Consider the following 19104-nt stretch of genomic DNA (forward strand, 5'->3'; position numbering starts at 1 on the left):
GCAGAGGGGGCGGTTCCCGCGCGCGAGCCGAAGGCGGGAAGCGCAGCTCGGGGCGCTGAGGGCTGTGAGGCGCGCCCGCCCCGCCCTCAGCCGTGCCCGCCGCTAACTCCCACTTTGCCAAGTGCTCTCCCCCCGGCCCCACTGCCGCTACCAGTGCGGTGGTACAGGGGCATACCAGACGTGCCTTCCGCTCCCAATTCACATACGAGCCAATCTGAGCCCCAGAGTCCACCCCTTCCCCTCAGAATGATGTGTGGTCGCTGCCTTTCTCAGGTGGCACTTGACGTTTCGGATACACAGGTTTCACTCTGCTGCAGAAGTGACAGTTTTGGCTCATGGCTAGAATCCCAACAAAAGGATCAAGTTCAAATTGACGAATTTTAAAAGGTGAGAACATTCTTAGGTTAGCCGTTTCAGTTTTACTTGGGATAGTCCTGAAATATATGCAGTAAATGACATTAATGCTTGTTGCAGCATTTTTGAGAGAAAGAGGGCCTGAATTGTGAAGGTTGAGCTACTCCAGGCTAGGCCTCAGATTGAGGCCTGGTGTGGCCTTCAAAGCCTCTGACGCAGTTAGAAATTCAGGGTTTGTGGCGCAGATAGAAAATAGTCTTAAGGTATTGTGGGGACCACCGGGTGTGAACTAGTATAGGTTTTATGGTGTACAGTGTAGACCATTTTAAGGAAAAGGTAAACAATATTAGCCTACCAATTAGAGAGTCTTTGTTTCTGTACACTATGTAGAAGCTTATATAAACTACCGCCTGATTTTGAATAAACGGAGAACGTTGCATTAATCATATTGATTGGATGTGCGTTTGTCTTGTCCAGTTTCCCGTTTTCCTGGGATTCCCTGGCTTTAAATGCTGCTTCCCACTGCAACATTATTATCTAAGAAAAGCTTAATTATAATTTATTAGTTCCTTGTTGGTAGTATTAAATGCAGTCATAATGTGGCATGATATTTAAATTACATAAATGTTTTGAACACTTGCTAAACCTTTGTGCTGTAGTCTTTGATGCTGCCTATATATCTCCCATACACCAGAAAATATGTATTTCAACAGAATAGGTTTATGAAGTACAAAATATGCTTGAAATATCTTTTTGAAGTTATCTACCATGCAATCAGTCTGGGGAGTCTCTAGGGAGAAAGTTGGACACAAGTGTTCTGAAATCAGAGATTGTGAAAAATGTTTGCCATTTTAAGATCCATCAGCATTCTCCACGTATAACTGTAAATTCAGGAATCATTATTAAAATACTTTCATACACTGTTAAATTTTATTTTGAAAAACCTAATTCTGAAAATACAGCACAGTTCCATCAAGTAGGTATGTTTTTCACATCCAATACCAGACACAAGAATTTAGGAGATACTTTTTATGTTCTCTTCCTCTCAGGCATAAACATGCTAGGTTCTGATTTATTCTGCCTTAAAACTGCTTAACTTATCACGACACACCTCAAATACATCCCTGGTAGCAGAATTAAGATGTAAAACTCTTAACTTAATAATCCCTAACAGTATTCACATGAAAAACAAGTGGCTTATTTGCTCACACAGCAAAACAATGTAGAGAAAGGAAAGGCACTTTAGTTTTCCTAATACAGTGGATTTATCTCTACTGCAAGAACCATAAAATGTTCTGTGATATTGGCTAGCTTTCTTTTACGTGAAACTAAAGATCAGATGAAAAACCATATTTGTTGTCACTTAAGAATTACAATGTTGTGCCTATTAGGGCAAACAGATCATTCCAGAAACATGTATCCCTCCTGGTTGCAACACACACAAATCACACAAAGATATTAGTTCAAAAATTTTAATAAAATATATCCTGATACATTTCATTCTCTGTATTCACTGCTATACTGTAAATTTCAAAGAAATACATACTTTAAAGAAACTGGGGGGGAAATTGAGCCACTGTATATTCAGTTGGTACTGAATATACAACCAAAAATCCAGTTTGTTAATTTGTCAAAATTAAGAAAATCAGTCTTACCATCCACCACTTAACATAACCATTGCCAATTCTTAGAAGACACTAAAATATGTACAATAAATAAATAACTTACATGAAGTAAATGTTTTACAGTTTCCTGAATCAACTGAGTAAAATCAAGAGTACCAATGCAAATCATGTATAAAATAATTCCTTCCAGAAAAGGAATTACAGGAGGAGGCAAACATGCAATAATCTATTGCATACCATGACTTCAGGAACAGTACATATACACACCTACAGAGCCAATACAATCTTAATTTTCTTTTCTGCGTGAGGCTGCATGTGGTCCATATGCCTAAACAGCAGCATGCAGTCTTCTTTGGCACCATGGTCTAAGGTAGGGAAAAACCTGTTTACACCAGCTAGTACTGGGAAGTACATAACATACTCAGCCTTGAACAAAGCAAATCAAGAACATGCAGCTCCACAGAAAAGCTCTCTAAGATTAGGCCCTACCTGCCACAAGGACATCTTTTCTAGCACTCATCCCTGTAAAATCCCCCCTGCTTTTATTTGTGTAGCACAGCATTTTCTTAGAATAGAATGTACACCAAGGAACTGGTTTCCAAATTGCAAGATAGCTAATACTAATACTGCTAAATACATCTTGCTGGTTCTAGCTGAAATGGCTGAAGATACTTTCCTGGGCAGCAATCTGTTCTTGCATACAGAAAACTTGTACAGAGCAAGAATAAAAGGCTGCTTAAAGTGTGCTCTGCCAAGGTCAGCTTCTACAGACCTAGCAAGAATCGGAATGCCAAAATCATTGCATTATGTTCAAATCAGTTTTTTCCATTTAATTTTTAAAGAACAACATGCCTAATTACTAGCTTCAAAAGCAGCATAATCAGCAGCATCTAACTCCTGGAATGGTGATACAGCTAAATAACTAACAGCTTGGAACCTGTATAAAACGTGGGTGTCATCTCCAAAACTGTGTCATTCCTAACATTCATCTAATGAAGCCTAAAAGATTGAGTGCAAAAAAAAGTGTTTAGATCTAGCTAATGTTTATTTTAATGTGTCACCTGGTTTTGACTCCAGGAAATTAGCCACATTTTGGCAAATAAAGATGTCAGACAACAGCAGGTCCACAGTAACAGAAAGCTTTTTTTTGTTAAACTTCAAGTCATTTATTCATCAATATAATTTGAGGATTGATAGTGTAGTTTTACATAAAAGTCTTGTAAAAGAAAGAATCAGTTGAGGTGCAAGAATTGTTTCATAAGTTCGTAAGTGGTGAAAGCCACGGCCTGGGAAGGAATACAGCGAATGTAATTCAAGGATAGCCCACGGTACAGTCCTCTTCGTACTCCGTGTTGCTGATACACATATTTCAGTGTCTGCACCATGGTACTGGAAAAAGAAATCATTCGTGGATACACATCTTCAGTATCAAAATCATGTTCTTTAAATATAAGATACTTTTTACTTGGGTTTTAAGAGATCCATGCAGAAAAACCCACGGCATTCCACACAGCAAAGCCACGTATGACTAAAAAGCCACATCTAACTAAAAAGATAACCCGGACTTCTGCAACAAATTTGGGCCCAAGGACTGGGAATTGGAAAGAGGATGGTGCAGTCCCAGCTAAAATAGTGTCAGCCTGAAAACACCTGCCCTACAAGACATATTACAGTATTTTACACCAGAACAGCTCCACACACTGTCCTGCCTAACTGGCAGGAAAAGAGCAGAAAAGCATAAATTCCATTTACAAATAATAATCTGAGTATCAAGTATTTTACTTTTTTAAAAGCAGAAATTGAACTGTATGTGCAAAGAGAACTTTCTTCACATACTTGTATTAAAACTAAGAAGATATGAAATAGAAAGCACGTGAAGTGCTTGGTATTTCCATGCTATTGAAGACAGTGCTCTCGGAGAGCAACTTCCATATGTTCCAAAGCTTTGACACTTCCTGCTTGCTTTATCTCTCATCCTCTAAAGATTGGCCTGTGTCTCTCCTTCAGAGCACATTTTTAAGTTATTATGTTGCTTCCACTTCTACTGGAGGAACCTCAACAATGTGTAGGGTGTAGGAGACTACTGTAAGTGCAAATAAAACTCAAATAAAATTGTATTATGCAAAATTATCTTAAGGAACAGAATCTGCACCATTAAAATACACTCTGAAAACTAGTAAATTTCAGTAGAAGCATTCAGTCTCTTTTTAAAGATCTCGCTGATATTAAAGGTAGTACAAGTTGCCTTAAAATACAAAAAACCTATTTTACTAGTAGAGATACAGGATTACTAACAAGGGTGCCATATTATTTCAGGTATTTTTTTAATCCCAGGTTGATAATGGTAGCTTTTGTCTGCGGGGAAACATCTTTATTAAAAAAATGAAGAAATCAACAGCACAGTAGTTCAGGGGGTGGGGGTAGTTGTTTTCTTATGGTAGTTGCTTTCTTTTAAAATTTAAAATTAAGAACTGAACTTAGCTCAGACATCCAAGAACTCAGTCAGTACAGATGAAAAGGAAATACTTACAGGCACTTTTCAGAGTCTGGGAGAACTGCTCCTAACTGCATTCGCCTCCGAGTTACATCCAGGGGATATCTACAGAGAAGACATTGAAACAGCAGCTCCAGCAGATGTGTGACAACTGTTGGAATATTGTCTAAACAAGAATACAAAGAAGTCTGTGCAAACTCCCAGCTCTCCTTTCACTGTGTCAGGAATCCAGCTTAGATTCTCAATGCAGCGGAAAGCTCTCCAAAAAGGGAGACTCCCCTCACACAACCAAAACCAGCAAACCAGAGCTCTTAATATATTCTATTTGGCACTAGTAAGGAAGACACATGTAGATAAGTGGATAAAACAGTCTGTAAAATGCTGAAGGGAGAAGACACCTGCACTGAAAATAAAATTAACAGTTTAAAGATTAATAGGCAGTGATATTTGCAATGCAGGGATTTAGTGAAAATCCATGCTGTGTAAGTTCATTAAATTAACTTATTTTATGGACAAAATAAAATAGGACAGGGTGAGAAAGGAAAAAGCAAGTAAAGTAATAAAAATGCCAAATACAATATCTGAGACCTGTCTGGTTTTAGGGGTTTTTTTTTTAATCCTATGGCTTCACAGGTTACATAGATTTGAAAGTAAATTGGAATAGTGAAATTCTGCAAATTATGTTCAGGGTCAAAATTTTTTAGTTTTCCAAAGAAGCTAAGAAACAAGACCATTACTAAAAAAGATTCCAGTGGGTTTTAGGAGATGTGCCTGAATTTGTTTAATTGACTCACTGGATAACTCTTAAAAGACCCTGAAGATTAAATAGATATTTAGTAAGTGAAACAATAGGAAATACCTGCATTTCAGTATTTGATTAAGTTTAAAACCTTAATAATTAGACTTAGATAAAATTGTGTCAGATAAAAGTTTCTTTAGAATGAACAGCTACAGCGATGAAACCAACCCCATACCCAAACTTACGATATCGTCTGAGCTATTGCTCCAGCTATGCCACCACACAGCAGGTTTACGTGTGTTTTCAAAACTAAGACATCGGGGTTATCTAATGAAGGCCGTCCAAGCAAGTTAGGCGCTTGAGCAAGTCCAATGCTCTTTAAGGTACCAAAGGTAAAAAATGAAAAACCTAAAAGGAAATTTAATTTTATGTACTGTCGTTAAAAAAACTATTTGTTGATGTATCATCATAAACAGAAAGCTGCATTTACAAAATGAAACTATTTTCCAGTTCTTTTGGAAGTTTTTCTTAAGCAGAAAAACAGATAAACAATAATTTGAACTTCTACAGAAACTTCTGTCCAAATGGATTTGTGTTTATACATAACACTACAAGAATACTTTAAATAAGCTTGACTGTGAGTTTAAAGTTACTAGATTGCTATCAAGAATCTTTCCTTGCCGCTAAGAATTGCTCCTGAGATCTTTCCAAGTGAAGGACATGTCTCAGCTTTTAAAAACGAGGGTGGTTGACGGAGCCGGGCTGATCTGCTCCTCTGTTGCACATCGCCGCTGCTTTACATGCGGGAGTGTTTACGGGAAAGCCACCAGGAGATGGAGCCAACGGAGGCCGCATTTACAGAGCACCACTGGCGAGGATCTGCCTGCTGGAGAGAAACAGCCTCCTTGTTTTCCTGGGGGAAACTGGGAAGTCCAAGACATCACTAGTTTACCTTTCTCACTCTCAACTCCCAGTTGCAGAAAAGCTAGGCTTTGACTATTGAAAACACTTTTTAAGGAGCATCATTGAATGTAATTTGGACAGAAGCTAATTAACTAGGTCTGCAAATATATTAAACCAATTTAGCAGTACACAGAACTGCTGGTTTTAACTTACCTGCATATGGTGCCATTCCCACCACAGTTGGCATCAGCCCTCTGTAGAATCCACTGAAACCACCTTCCTTTGAAAGAAAAACACAGCAGCATTTGTAGCAAGAAATACAAGTTTTGAGTTACCTGCTGCTCATACAGACTCCCGTGACAGCAATCTGACTAGCACCAAGGAGCTCTTATCGTGCTCTGCTTCCTGTGCCTGAAGAATTGAAGGGACAACTGCCTGACTCCAAAGGAAATAAGGAAGTGAAAACAAAAGAGAAAAATCTACACCCATTATAACTGAAAACATTTATACATAGCCCTCCTCCCCAAATCTTTTTGGTAACATCACTACTTTTCTTGAGAAGCAGCTCCTCTGCTGTTCCTGACCTCCCACATACACAAGCCTTAGCTACAGCTCAGCAGCCTAAGTCAAAAGCAGCATTCAAATAACTTTTACATTAAAAAATTCAAAGTGAATGAAGTCATGTTACTTTGCACTAAGCCATTATGTTCAACACAGTGCACCATTACTTAAGAGCATGCTTTGCTTTGACAGAACTGAAGATTAAAAGAAAAAATACCTTTGTGTAAATCATCTTGAATGCATGGATAATTCCCATGTACTTGTGTTCCCCTTTTACTTGGAACGCCAGGCGAACTCTAACCATATCAAGAGGGTAAGTACAAATCACTGCTGTAATACCTTTATTAAAAACAAAAACAAAACAAGCAAACAAAACTCACCTACACCTTATCTGATTCTAGGATTATTTTGAAAACTAGACTTTCCTTTTCTGGCAGTGAATACAATAGCATATACAAACTATTTTGGCAAAGAAACACTTAAAGTCACTTCTAATCAGCAAAGAGGAACACTAACTCCAGTAACACACAAAGGATTTATGTTTGTACTTGGTGTTCACTGAAGCAGCACACCTAGGCTCAGATTTTCCAAGATTTGTATGCCTGGCTATATTCACCTGAGCAATCTTATTGAAATTCACAGCTCCTAAGAATCAGGCTAGTCAAGTACATCAGATTTCCTGGATTGCAACCATGAAATCTAAACCTACCATATTAAAAAAAAAATTCACCGCATTTATTCCAAAAAGGTTCTGTCAGAATTTGGTGTCATTACTGGGTATAGGTACATGTATCTATCTACTGTATCTGAAAATATTAAACATATTCTAACAACACACTAAATATATTCTAATTACATCTAAAATAGAGCCAGGCTGACACTGATGAGAAATACTTAAGTGTGCATTTTAATAGTTCATGTTACATCAGCATTTCTATTTTAAAACTATGAAGAAAAGCTTTCTAGACTTAAGATGCAAAATAAAAGAAAAAAAAAAAATCTTAGAACTCATCCAGTTAGGAGCTGCTTCAAAGCACCTTAAAAGCTGACCAACTGGCAATTTTGGGATACATCTCCAATACAGAAAACAAAATTCTAACACTCGCCTAAGTAACAAATTCTTTCCAGCTGCTAGGTGCTAGGTATTGAGGTAAACCACTCAATGGCTGACAGATTCTTTGGAAGGAATAGGAATACTTAAAACTGTTGACTAACAACAGTGGTCATTTTCTGATGCAACACCACAGTCACAAAAAAAAAAAAAACCAAAAAAAAAACCCAAAAAAAAACCAAACAAACCCACAAAAAACAAACACCAAAAAACCAAAACTCAACCAAAAGAATCTGAGGAAAGGCAGAAAAAGAAAGTAAAAACCTTTGTAATTGCCACTGTTTTCTAAAAACTGCTTTGACTTACGGAAATGTAGCTTTTTAAAATTGGTCCTACAGAAGGTTAAGTATGCTTGTTGTGGAAAGAAAATTGTCACTTGTTTTTGTCAGGAAATTGTCACCTCTTTTTAAGTTTTAATAGTTTCTTAATGACACCTCTTTTTGTAGTTATCATCTCCCCTCCTTTCCACAAAGCCAAGACAAATCCGTAACAGGGGGAAGAAAAATGCAAACAAACCAACAACAAAATCCAAATGCAACACAACTCCTGCAGACAAGCTCTTCATAATTTTTATGCCTGGAGTTAAAAAAAAAAAAAAAACAACGAAAAAACACTGCTCTGATAAACTGAATGATCTGAAAGTTACCAGGATTAGATGGTGAGATAAAAAAACACTCTAAGTGAGCTATCCAAAAATCTGACACTGGTCAACTCTCAGTTGGGAACCAAGTTTGTGGGATTCTGGATTATCCCACCAGTAATTAATTTTTGAAGACAAAAATATGTCTTTTGGAGATTCTGGAAAAGTCCTCTGAACAAAAAGGAGACATCTGCAGTTTATCTCTGAAGTTGTCTCATCCAGAGGATTCAACAGCTGGAAGCTGCAAAACACTAAAGTAGCTTCAAGACTGTTTCCACTGTCTCACTGTCTTACATAAAATGCAATTCCTCAGTCTAGAGCCATTTCCTAATGGATTCCCTGAGATGTCCAGAAATATCATCAAATAGATCAATTCAAGCAGTTTAAAAAAAAAATGGGGGGTGGGGGGGTGGGGGAAGCACTTTTACAGAGCTTAAGAGTGCCATCCCACTTCAGACAACAGACTTTATGCCCTCTTCACTGATATCTACCCAGGCACTTCCTCTGAACAAAGGCTAGCAACAGACCAACCAACAGCTTGGTGAATGCATTATCAAGTGAACACACTAAAAGTAGTACAATTTAAGGGAAAAAAAAAAAAACTACAGATGAAACTGAAAGAAACGGTATGTAGTAAGGATATAAATAGAAACTTTTACCTTTTTTTTTTTTTTCTTAAAATCTTCTACCATGAATTTTTGAAAAAAATGAAAGAAGTAAAAACGGGATTTGGGACATCAGCCACAATATATGCTGTCTTGTAGCAATTAGGAGAGGCATGTTACTGCTTTACTGTTCATCTAAGGAAAATGTACACAGAAGGGATCAAGATTTCTTTTGGGGCTCAACAGAGACACTATCCTTTCCAAGAGGAACAGCAGCCAGCTGTGGGACACAAAGTCAGTGTGGTGAAGTCTACAAAATTACTCATCTCACCTCTGAAAGCAGTCATTATGAGAAGTTAGACCACAGCATCTTAAAGCTCAGTTCCAGGCTTGAAAAATCAAAGTCTATTCCCATAAATGATAGCTAAGCCAAACATCTCTGCAGGGGTAAGTTAAATAGGACAGATTCAAAAGTGTATCAACAGTTCAGAGATACATACAGCACTTGCCATTGTCTGATCTGAAATAATCATAATAGGGGAATGTAGCTACACCCCTGAAGCACATTAGACTCTCCTTGATTTCCTTCCCAGGCTTTGGGAGTTAACAATGAGATTCACTCCACAGGGATTCATCTGTCTCCCAATTTCCCTACTATCTCTCTATTCTTAGTAATTTTCTTTCTTTGGAAATAAAAAAAACTATCTGGAGCAAGAAAAAAACACAAGTGAAATACATTTACATTGCAAACATAGCTGGTATGCAAGTTTTACGATCTCTGTATCATGCCCTTTGTACTGTATCAGTAGCTCCAGAGACCAAATTAAGCACTGCCAGGAGATTCAGAGGAATAAAGCTCAAAAACTGATAAGCACAAGACACAGCCTTGAACTCCAGATTTTCTCCTTAGCTAATATAAAGATTAAATTATCCAAGTAGCAGCTTCTGAACAAAACAAAACTTTCTGCAGAAACTACATACAAAGAAATTGCTGATGACTATAAATATTTGTCAGGTTAAAGAATGCCTAATTTATCAGTCCTAATATTTTTTATGTCCAATATTTGATTCTGTTTCCCTCCATAGCACATCTGAAGAAGCAGACCAGATTTTTTTTAAATGCTGACTGAAGTAGGTAACTGTTGATTACATACTATTTAAAATGGAGACAGTCATATCCTCCTAGATAGTGCTAGGTCCTCCTAGATAGTGCTAGTAGTATTTTCAATCACTTTTAGTAAAAGTAAAAAGCTAAAAACAAAAGCATACTTTCTGTATTAGTTTAATGGGACTTGAGTTTATTCTAGATAACATCTAGTCTCTTTTGGCTTTGTCATTTTGAAGTTAATCAAATGCAGAAGAGGAAATACACATTTCTGTGTTTCGATTTGGATTTTTCTATTAGAAAACGTAAAAAAAATGTAAAATCATCCTGTGATGTTTTATTGAATGTTACTTGTTCATTTTTGTTGTAATTTGATGCATTTCTTTCCTAAACCACACAAACCTCTATGATTTCTCTTCTGCCCAGCTCTCTTTCCTTAAAAGAAGTTATACACTACTTATCTGTTAATGAAGTGTTACAGCTGAAATTTGAATCACACAAGACTCAGGAAATTCAGAGTTAGAGTTTCCACAGTAACTTTAACTGGGTCTCCTTAAATATATGCATTACAATAGGCTTTTCTTTTCTTCTCCTCCACAACCCCCATCCTCACTGCCTTGTTTTCCCCTGTGGATATGCTTTTGATCCTGTTTATCACTTACAGAAGACACTTAAATGTTTCCCTCCACTTTGAGCGCTGATTCAGGTCTGTTGACCACTAGTCATGTTGGAAACACTGACATAAACAAGATTTAAGTACAGTGGGTAGAGAGAAGTGAAAGCAGACAGCTGCCTGGCTAGATGGTGTAGAAGGGACAAAAAGTTCAAAGAAATACAGGTTATCTAGTCTCAATACTGCATCTCATGAAACTATGAAGGCCCCTCTGCACCAACACTGGGGTTTGTGCAGCACATCATCTCCTTCAGTGTTAAAGTGTGAAAGAAACAGAAAAATATCCTTTACTGGAGGCAGCACAGGAGGGAAAGCAGGAAATAGTACCAACTGCTTTCAAGTCTTTTCTTTTTTGTTTGCAAACCTAGAAAACTTCTGTACCAGACTTCAAACTCTCTGCTCTTCTTAGTGCCTCCTTCCTCCCCTCTATCTCCTTGATATACTTAAGCTAAACCCTCTGCCTCTTATTATCTAAACAATATCCCAATAAGCAGTTAATGCCACCTAGTAAACAAATAGTGAGACACACACATGTGACACTACATAAATATTTGACTGCTGTGTTCATCTCACCCCAAAGTCAAGCTCAGTTCCTCACTTCTGGGATTCTAAAAATGAAACTATTGAGTATATTGTACTGAAACACAGCACATAAAGCAGATTGTGCTTGCCAGATAGCTCTGTATATTAATTTATTTCTGTTATTCTAACCACACAAACCAGAGATTTAACCAGTAAAGTGTTTAAAACAATGCCACATACTATTAATTTATTTATGGGAAGAATTCTACCCCATCCAACACTGACAGACTACGCTGATTATTCAGCATTGTCACAGTGCCTCCCAGTCAGGTTCCCAGTCTCTGACAAAGCTCCTGGAAAAGCTAATAATAATAACCTTTTTTTTTTGAGGGGGGGGGGGGGGAGATGGGGGGGGCAGGGAGTGAACTGCAAAATGGTCCTTAGAACAGTTAAAACCAAGGGAATGGAAAAAATAGGAAGAAAAGAAATAACATCTATGGATCTGTGTTTTTTTGTGATTTTTCAGATAGAAAGCCAGCCAAGTTCTGGAGCATATCTTAGCAATCAGCCTTTGTTAGTTTTTAGGACTATTCCCATTGTTTAATTTCATTCTCTTTCCTCTGACACCACAAAAGCCTGAGTGATTTATTGAGATCTTCCCTTGTTTAACTGAAGGCAGTATTAAAAAAATCAGTGTATTTTTTTTCCAAAAGAAGCTAAATATGAATACCTGTAACTATTTAAGGACTGTCACTAGATAGTACTAAGCTTATTTTACAAAGGAAAAGCACATGAAGAATCACTTCAATTAAAACTCAGTCCACTGTTACTTACCTTCCCCTGTTTTTTTTTCTTAGCTACTTTTGACTCAATTACTAGTAAGAGGAAAATAAATATATAATCATACTATACACTGGCACTTTACTGATAGGTTTTTCTGTTGCTATTGCACTAAGTAATAAATGAGAAATTTTAATATTCATGAATATGATCTAAAGAGCATTATGACAAACCTGCACTGAACATGGAAAATTACATAAATTTCTGACAAAACCAAAGAAATTACTGATTTAAGAAGCCAGAGTTCTCTCTATTTCTGTGGACTTACATTCAACCTAGCAGCAGTGGTAGAGGGGCTGATTAGCTAATTCTACTAGAACCTGCAGCTTTATATTTCATATTGATCACACTGGTTTTTACACTTTTTAAATGCCAAAATAAAAGACTATTAACAAATTGTGCTTCACAGCATAGCACAGAATTCACCCCTTGCACAAATATTTTTAGAAGAATACTCTTAGACAGACAGATTTCCATTAGGCAACCACATTAAATTAGCCATTTACTAGTATATTTGCTTAATACAAATTTGCAGAAGTTTGACTCAACACCATGTCATCAAATCATCCTCTGAAGGAATGCTAACTCCTCAGCAAAAGGCATGTCTGAAATCCAAGTACAAAACTATACCTGCCATGGATCCAGCCATCAATCGATGCACATGCCCAGAAATCCCAAGCTGCTGCTTTATTACCTACACGACATGGAACATATATAGTAGTCAGATGTCAGAAAAGACAGGGAAACACAGCACAGACTTTATTAGCACATTAGTGCAAATTCTGCAGCAGTTTCCATGAAGTTTACAATGCTACAAATTCAAGCCAGAACATTTAATTACTATTAGATTTTTTAACACTGTTTCCAATGTTAAACACTGTTTCCACTGCTGCTGTTTCCAATTTCTTATTAAAAACATGAAAGTATTAAAACTCTACTAACAAAGCAAAACAATAAGTTGAAAGTATTTGTACTGTTCACTTCAGAAACTAGATTAATTGTTTATTTAGCTATCGTTAATGTGAGTTAAACAAGGCAAACTGAGTATACAGAGAGCAAAAGACACTGAACAAAGTTGAAAAGTAAGAAGAGTCAATTTTTCTTACATGCACATCATGTGAAATACTCCCATAAAGATTTTAACTGGATTAAAAGAAAAAAAGAAAAAAAAAAGGAGAAATAAAAAGGAAGAGAAAAAGGACAACATTTCAGAGTAAGTTAATTACGGCCTGGGAGGAAGTTAGAAATTACTTTCCAAGCTTTTTATCAAATAACTGAGACTTGCCCTTTGTACTATAAAGATAATTTCATATCTTCCTCCTTTAAGATTTTTTTTTCTTTTACATATCCTCGCAAAATACTGTGAAGGTTTCTGGTCTATGATGCTGACTAGGTTCTTGAAACTGCAGATTCATAAATCATTTCAATTATAAAGGAGGGCATGCTGTCTTTTATTCCACATGACATAAAACACACACAGATCAACAGCATTCATGACTGGAGCACAAAGAAAAGAACCTACAAAACCCATTACAGTAACTTCTTTGTATCAATCTTCTGAAATTTACTCTTAGGGAAGGGAATCACAATTTCAATCCCATCATCCTCAGTGAATATTGCACCATTTACTTGGCTGGGTACTAAATCTGACCTTTCAAACATGACATTTCTCCTCACTAATAGCAAAATGGTATTTTTACCACAAACAGCAATGTTTAAAAATACCTTTATGCTAACAACTGACCTCCATGAGATGTTGCAAAGATTTATTAATGAAAGGGTGAATGTGGGAAAACAGAAAAGAATCAACCAATCTTGCAGAACCCTGAAATGAGCATTTTTATCTTCAAGGTTATTTTTATCTACAGCTTGATATGATAATTTGTCAGGTCAAATGTAACAGTCATATCCAGATAGACTTTCAAGTTTAAGTCATTTTATCCATGAAGTACTAGGAATCCCAACATAAATACAATAAAGTTGTTTCATTCTACATTTTTTCCTATATTATTCACAAAGGGCTACCTCATAGCAATACAAATAGCAGTAGACTTGAAATTACCTTTTGTTTTCATTAAAAGAAAGGGCATTATTCTCAACAATACAAGCATTTAGAAATCAGTGTGATTTTCTTTTTCCTTAAGCAACATTGCAAAAGCTTCCCCGTTGCCTTGGTATTTTTTAATGAGTAAATTCTGATAAAATTAAGCCACCTTCGAAAAGATACGTAGCTAATTAATAAGACACAGAAGTTTCAGTGTTAGTTTCACTTACTCAACCAGTCTGTATTCACTGCAGACAGGAAAAAAACAAAAGGAAAAGGAAAACAATAAATTCAGCTACCTTTTTATATTGGTCAAATGCCATAAACTGAATAGCGCCATAGGGAAAGATTCTAATCATCATGGCCCCGTTTCCTTTATACAGCCCAAGGTAACCTTCCTTTTTGGGGACAGCACGCAACGTAGAAAATACTCCTGCAGCAACACAAAAAAGGGTATTTAACACTGGGGAAGGAAAAAAACAATCAAGGAAATGCTACTGTAGAGAAAGTAAGGATATAAAGCTAAGGCTGCATCATGTTGCTCATATAAGTGTGGAAAATCCACTTTCACTGCCCGAACACTGCTGGAGGGGAGAGCCTTCAGGTTAAGTTTTATCAGTTTGCTCATCTCCCAGACTCAGCTCTGCACTCAGGTCCCAGTACTCACCTGCACTGTGAGCAATGCTCCTGCAGATGCCACCCCATCAGAGCAGCCTAAGGCCAACAACACAGGGGAGGGAACTGGCTGGCCTATAATTCAGTCAATTCTAAATAAATAAATAATGCTTCGAATTCTAAAACCTTGGCAAAATTATATTGCTACATGCTAAATTACAGATTAAATACCATCACTGAGGAAATCAAACTCTCATTACTTACAACTTCAATATCTCACTCTTTATCTCAGAGTTGTTGCAACAAGAAGCAATCCTACTTCCTTTTAATCAGTGGCAAATAACGCAAGATCACACAAAGTTTTGGCAAAACCTATAGTTTTACTATAAACATTAACTATGCACAGTTGCTATCAAATTCACTTTTTAGTTTGATTCTATAAAAGAATTAACTGTGATAGTCAAACAGTTTTAATTCATACCCAACTACTAAATAAGAATGGAAAATGAAAAAGATACTTTGCTTTCAGGCAGGAAGAAAAGAGTGGCTGACAAACTTTCATTTGAAGTTTAAACACAAGTATCTATTAGTTTCTGAGATTCTAAGAATATGAATAGATTAGTGCACTTTGTTACTATATCATTGTATATTAAGATATTATTACATATTTAGTAGCAAATTTACTTTTAAGATGTCATGCTTATCACATGCCTCTGAACTTACTTATGCCAAGACCAGAATTTCTCTCTATGCTGCAATGATGAGTTACTGTTTCTACTTCCTAGAACACAGCGAGATCCAAGCTCCACAATGCAAAGGCAGAAAAACACACAGGGAGGACTCTGATGAACTGAACCATCGTGTCTCTGCACTTACAGGTACCTCATCCACATAATTCTCCTTCTTTGCCTACATGTAACATGGACACGCATTCAAGTCAGACACAGTTCAAATCATCAGCATCATATCTGACTCCCAAAATAGGGAATAACATAAGATTTTACTTGCCAACTAAGGCACAGTACAAAGCAAATTGAAGATTTAAAATCCCAGTCAAACCAATTATTTCACCCTTCAGTTCTTAGACTTGAGTGTATACTTGTGCCTGCATTACTGTGTTGCTTGTGTTTCCCTTTTTGCCACAGTGAATATATATATCCACTGAATTTTATGATTTAGCGATGATTTCTTTTTCCAATTTTTAAACAACATTAGTGTCTAAGTTAATAACAAGTTCAGTTACATGCAAAATTAGCCAGCTCTGACTATTTTTTTTCCCTGACAATTGCAACACTGAAATTTTGGAGCAAAAGTTATTACATATTTCAGTAACATCTGACATAAATGGCTCAAATGCTGTGCACAAGAGGGCACTGTTACAGCCCGCAGAGAACAGTTCTGGACACGTGAGTTTGCTCTCACCATGATGCAACACAGATGCTGAATACAGATCACCTGCACCTTACAGCAGGCACAAACCCTCTGCTCTCTCCAATTCCCACCAGCCATGCCTCTGTCTGAACTGCAGGGAACCCCACAGCCCCTGGGAACCACTGCAGCACGGTTCTCACTGCAATCATCCAAGCTTTGAAGCTATGATTACCAGTCTCCTGCCGGCCTCTGTAAGCAGAAGATCAAGCTTAGCTCTTACATGCCTTATTGGGGATTATTCTGACAGCTCAATCTCTAACACATCGACTGATACCACAACTTACACAGGGCTTTGTTTTTCTTCTCAAACAGCAAGAAAACATGGCACACAGCCTGACCAGACAGATACAACCTTCTGTCTGATGAGCACCTTTTTTATCAGCCTCATCACTGAGTAAATTAATAGACCCAAACCACACACACTGCATTTAAAACCAAAAATGAGATGCCATCTTACCTAGATGTTTGTAATGGTGGTTATGAGCTTGCAGCAAAATCTTTACTCGATCCAATGGCGCAGTAGTTGTTTTGGCACAACATCCTGCAACACCTTTCCAAGAGAGAAACAGAAAAGAAAAGAGACAGGATGAAAAAAGTTCTTTAGATCAGCAGTTAAATAAGGGATTTTTCTAATGTAGCTAACTCTGTTAGGAACTGGATAAAGCCCCAGTGACAAGTAAACAGCTTCTATAAGATGCTACAAAGCCATTGAAGACTTAGCAAAACACTTAAGCTACTTTTCCTGTTTACAAAAACCCAGGCCACTGTCGTCTCAGCTGTTAAGGTCCTTGCAGAAGGAACTTTCCTGAAAGTTACTCAAGAGTTTTCCATCTATTTCCTCCTTCCCTTTTCCGGGAAACAGCCCTTGCTGATCTTCCCAAGGAGGTGGGCTACATGTCTGTCGTGTACCCTGTGGTACTTGAGAGAGTGAGATCCAACAGAGAGTGTGGCATGATGTAAATACTGTAAATAAACACAACCTTCTCCTACCCCCAGCAAATCAGTCACCTGAGACACCACCTTACAGAAAGAATAAACAGGTTTTTCTATAAAAGGTTAGTAATGAGGTGTTCTGCTTGCCATGCTGTCTCGCCATTTCACACTACTTTCATCTTCTGAACAACAACCTCAACAGTCTGAGGCCAGGGATAATCCGCCCTCCCCGAGTGCCCAAAGGAGGGTTTGGGCTCGGGGAACATTTAACTGGCGGCTGACCGGGGCTCCTCGCTGGTTCTAACACACGTGCGAGTCACGGGCGGGCACCGCGTCATCCATGAGGGGAAAAAGGAAAATCCAGCTCCCCGCTTCCCCAGGTGACGAGAGCCGGCGGCGGTGTCACCGGGGCCAGCGACACCGCGGTCCGCCTGCGCCCCCCGGCACCCACCTCCGGCGATGAAGGAGCGCAGCCAGTAGAAGTCTCGGCGCGCCGCGGCCGGGGGCAGCGCGGCACCGGGCCCCGCCGCCGCCGGGGAAGCCATGGGGCAGGGCCGGGCCGGGCCGGGCCGGCGGCAGCTCCCTCGGGCGGCGAGCGGCGGCGCTCGGTCAGCGCCGCGCCCCCGCCGCGCCGCAGGGGCGGAGCTGGGGGCGGCCCCGCCGAGCCGCGGCGCCTGCGGATCGCGTCAGCCGCACCGCCCCCGCTGAGCCCCGGCAGAGCCCGCGGTAGCCCCGCCGCGGAGCCCGGCAGAGCCCGCGGTAGCCCCGCCGCGGAGCCCCGGGAGAGGCCGCGGTAGCCCCACCGCGGAGCCCGGCAGAGCCCGCGGTGGCCCCGCCGCCGAGCCCGGAGAGGCCGCGGCGGCCCCGCCGAGCCGCGGGAGAGGCCGCGGTGGCCCCGCCGCCGAGCCGCGGGAGAGGCCGCGGCGGCCCCGCCGCACCCTCTGCCTGCTCCGGGGCACGGTGCGGCCTGGAACCCGCTGTTAATGCCCCCGGGCATCGGTTGTTGCTCCTTAAGAACGCGTGTATTTAGACCTATGGTTGTACATAACCAAAACCTGTAGACCTCTAATTAGACTGTACTGTAAAATGCATTGATTGCTTTTTAGCCGTTTAAATAGCTACTTACACTTCGGGCTAGAACATGAATATTTCTTTTGTCAACAATTATGGTTTCAAACCCAGAAAAAAAATAGTCAGTGTGATCATTTATATGCAAGTTTCAAAATGCATGTGAAAGGGAAACATCAGTGGTTTTAGAATCAGAAAGGTCAAACATTATGATTCCACAGCTGTCAACATTTTGGACAATTTTTTAGATTTTGCTGCAATGTCTCTGCTGATTACAGTGTATAAGGCGTTCCTTTATAATAAAAAATACCAGGAGACATTTGACCTTTTGTCTTCAGCTCCTGAAGAAAAAGCTCACAAGTGTACCCTCTGGATGCTGGTGCATGAAGCAAGGATGGAGCATACACCTGATGCCTGGTGACAGCTAGTGAGAAAGCTCATGCTGTCAGCTTTTCTATTATTTTTCTGCAGTTACCTATTCCTTGTATACTTTTTGCCCCATATGATTTCAAGTATTCTAAATACCAATATGCCTTCTTAAAAAATTAGTCTTCTAACACAAAGAAACCAAACACATCTCAATGCTTGCATGAGTAAAAGGAATCACTTTCCAAAAAAAGTTGCCAGAATATTTTTGTTTCCTGCTTGTGTGAGATTGCCTTCAAGAGAAATTACTCATTTTTTCCCTTTAATAGATTATATTATTTAAATTTAAGCATGTGTCAGAATCAGAAAAAAACTTCATTTTGCTCTGTTTGATCATTGCATATATATGTGAGAAATGGCTGTTACAATATTCATTCTTTCCCACAACTAAAAAAAAGACTAGATTTCTTCTACA

At 38.8% G+C, this 19104-nt stretch overlaps 1 protein-coding gene across 3 annotated transcripts; it reads right to left on the reverse strand.

Moving 5' to 3' along the window:
• Positions 1 to 1812: 1812 nt before the first annotated feature.
• SLC25A16 (solute carrier family 25 member 16) lies at positions 1813 to 17826 on the reverse strand. Of its 3 annotated transcripts, none has more exons than XM_002191790.7 (9): positions 17647 to 17826; positions 16720 to 16812; positions 14516 to 14649; positions 12803 to 12866; positions 6894 to 7015; positions 6329 to 6395; positions 5458 to 5620; positions 4510 to 4578; positions 1813 to 3368 (listed from the first exon to the last, which is right to left on the reverse strand). In XM_002191790.7, exons 1-9 carry the CDS (start codon positions 17738 to 17740, stop codon positions 3212 to 3214), a joined length of 963 nt encoding a protein of 320 aa, XP_002191826.2. In that variant the 5' UTR covers positions 17741 to 17826; the 3' UTR covers positions 1813 to 3211. The 3 variants fall into 3 exon arrangements, with proteins under 3 accessions (XP_002191826.2, XP_030131455.1, XP_072786900.1); XM_030275595.4 differs by lacking the exon at positions 17647 to 17826 and adding an exon at positions 15555 to 15740; XM_072930799.1 differs by lacking the exons at positions 16720 to 16812; positions 17647 to 17826 and adding an exon at positions 13279 to 13315 and having other exon boundaries at positions 14516 to 14651.
• Between the last annotated feature and the right edge of the window lie 1278 nt (positions 17827 to 19104).

The sequence above is a fragment of the Taeniopygia guttata genome, chromosome 6 (genome assembly GCF_048771995.1).
Source record: "Taeniopygia guttata chromosome 6, bTaeGut7.mat, whole genome shotgun sequence".
Lineage (NCBI taxonomy): Eukaryota > Metazoa > Chordata > Aves > Passeriformes > Estrildidae > Taeniopygia > Taeniopygia guttata.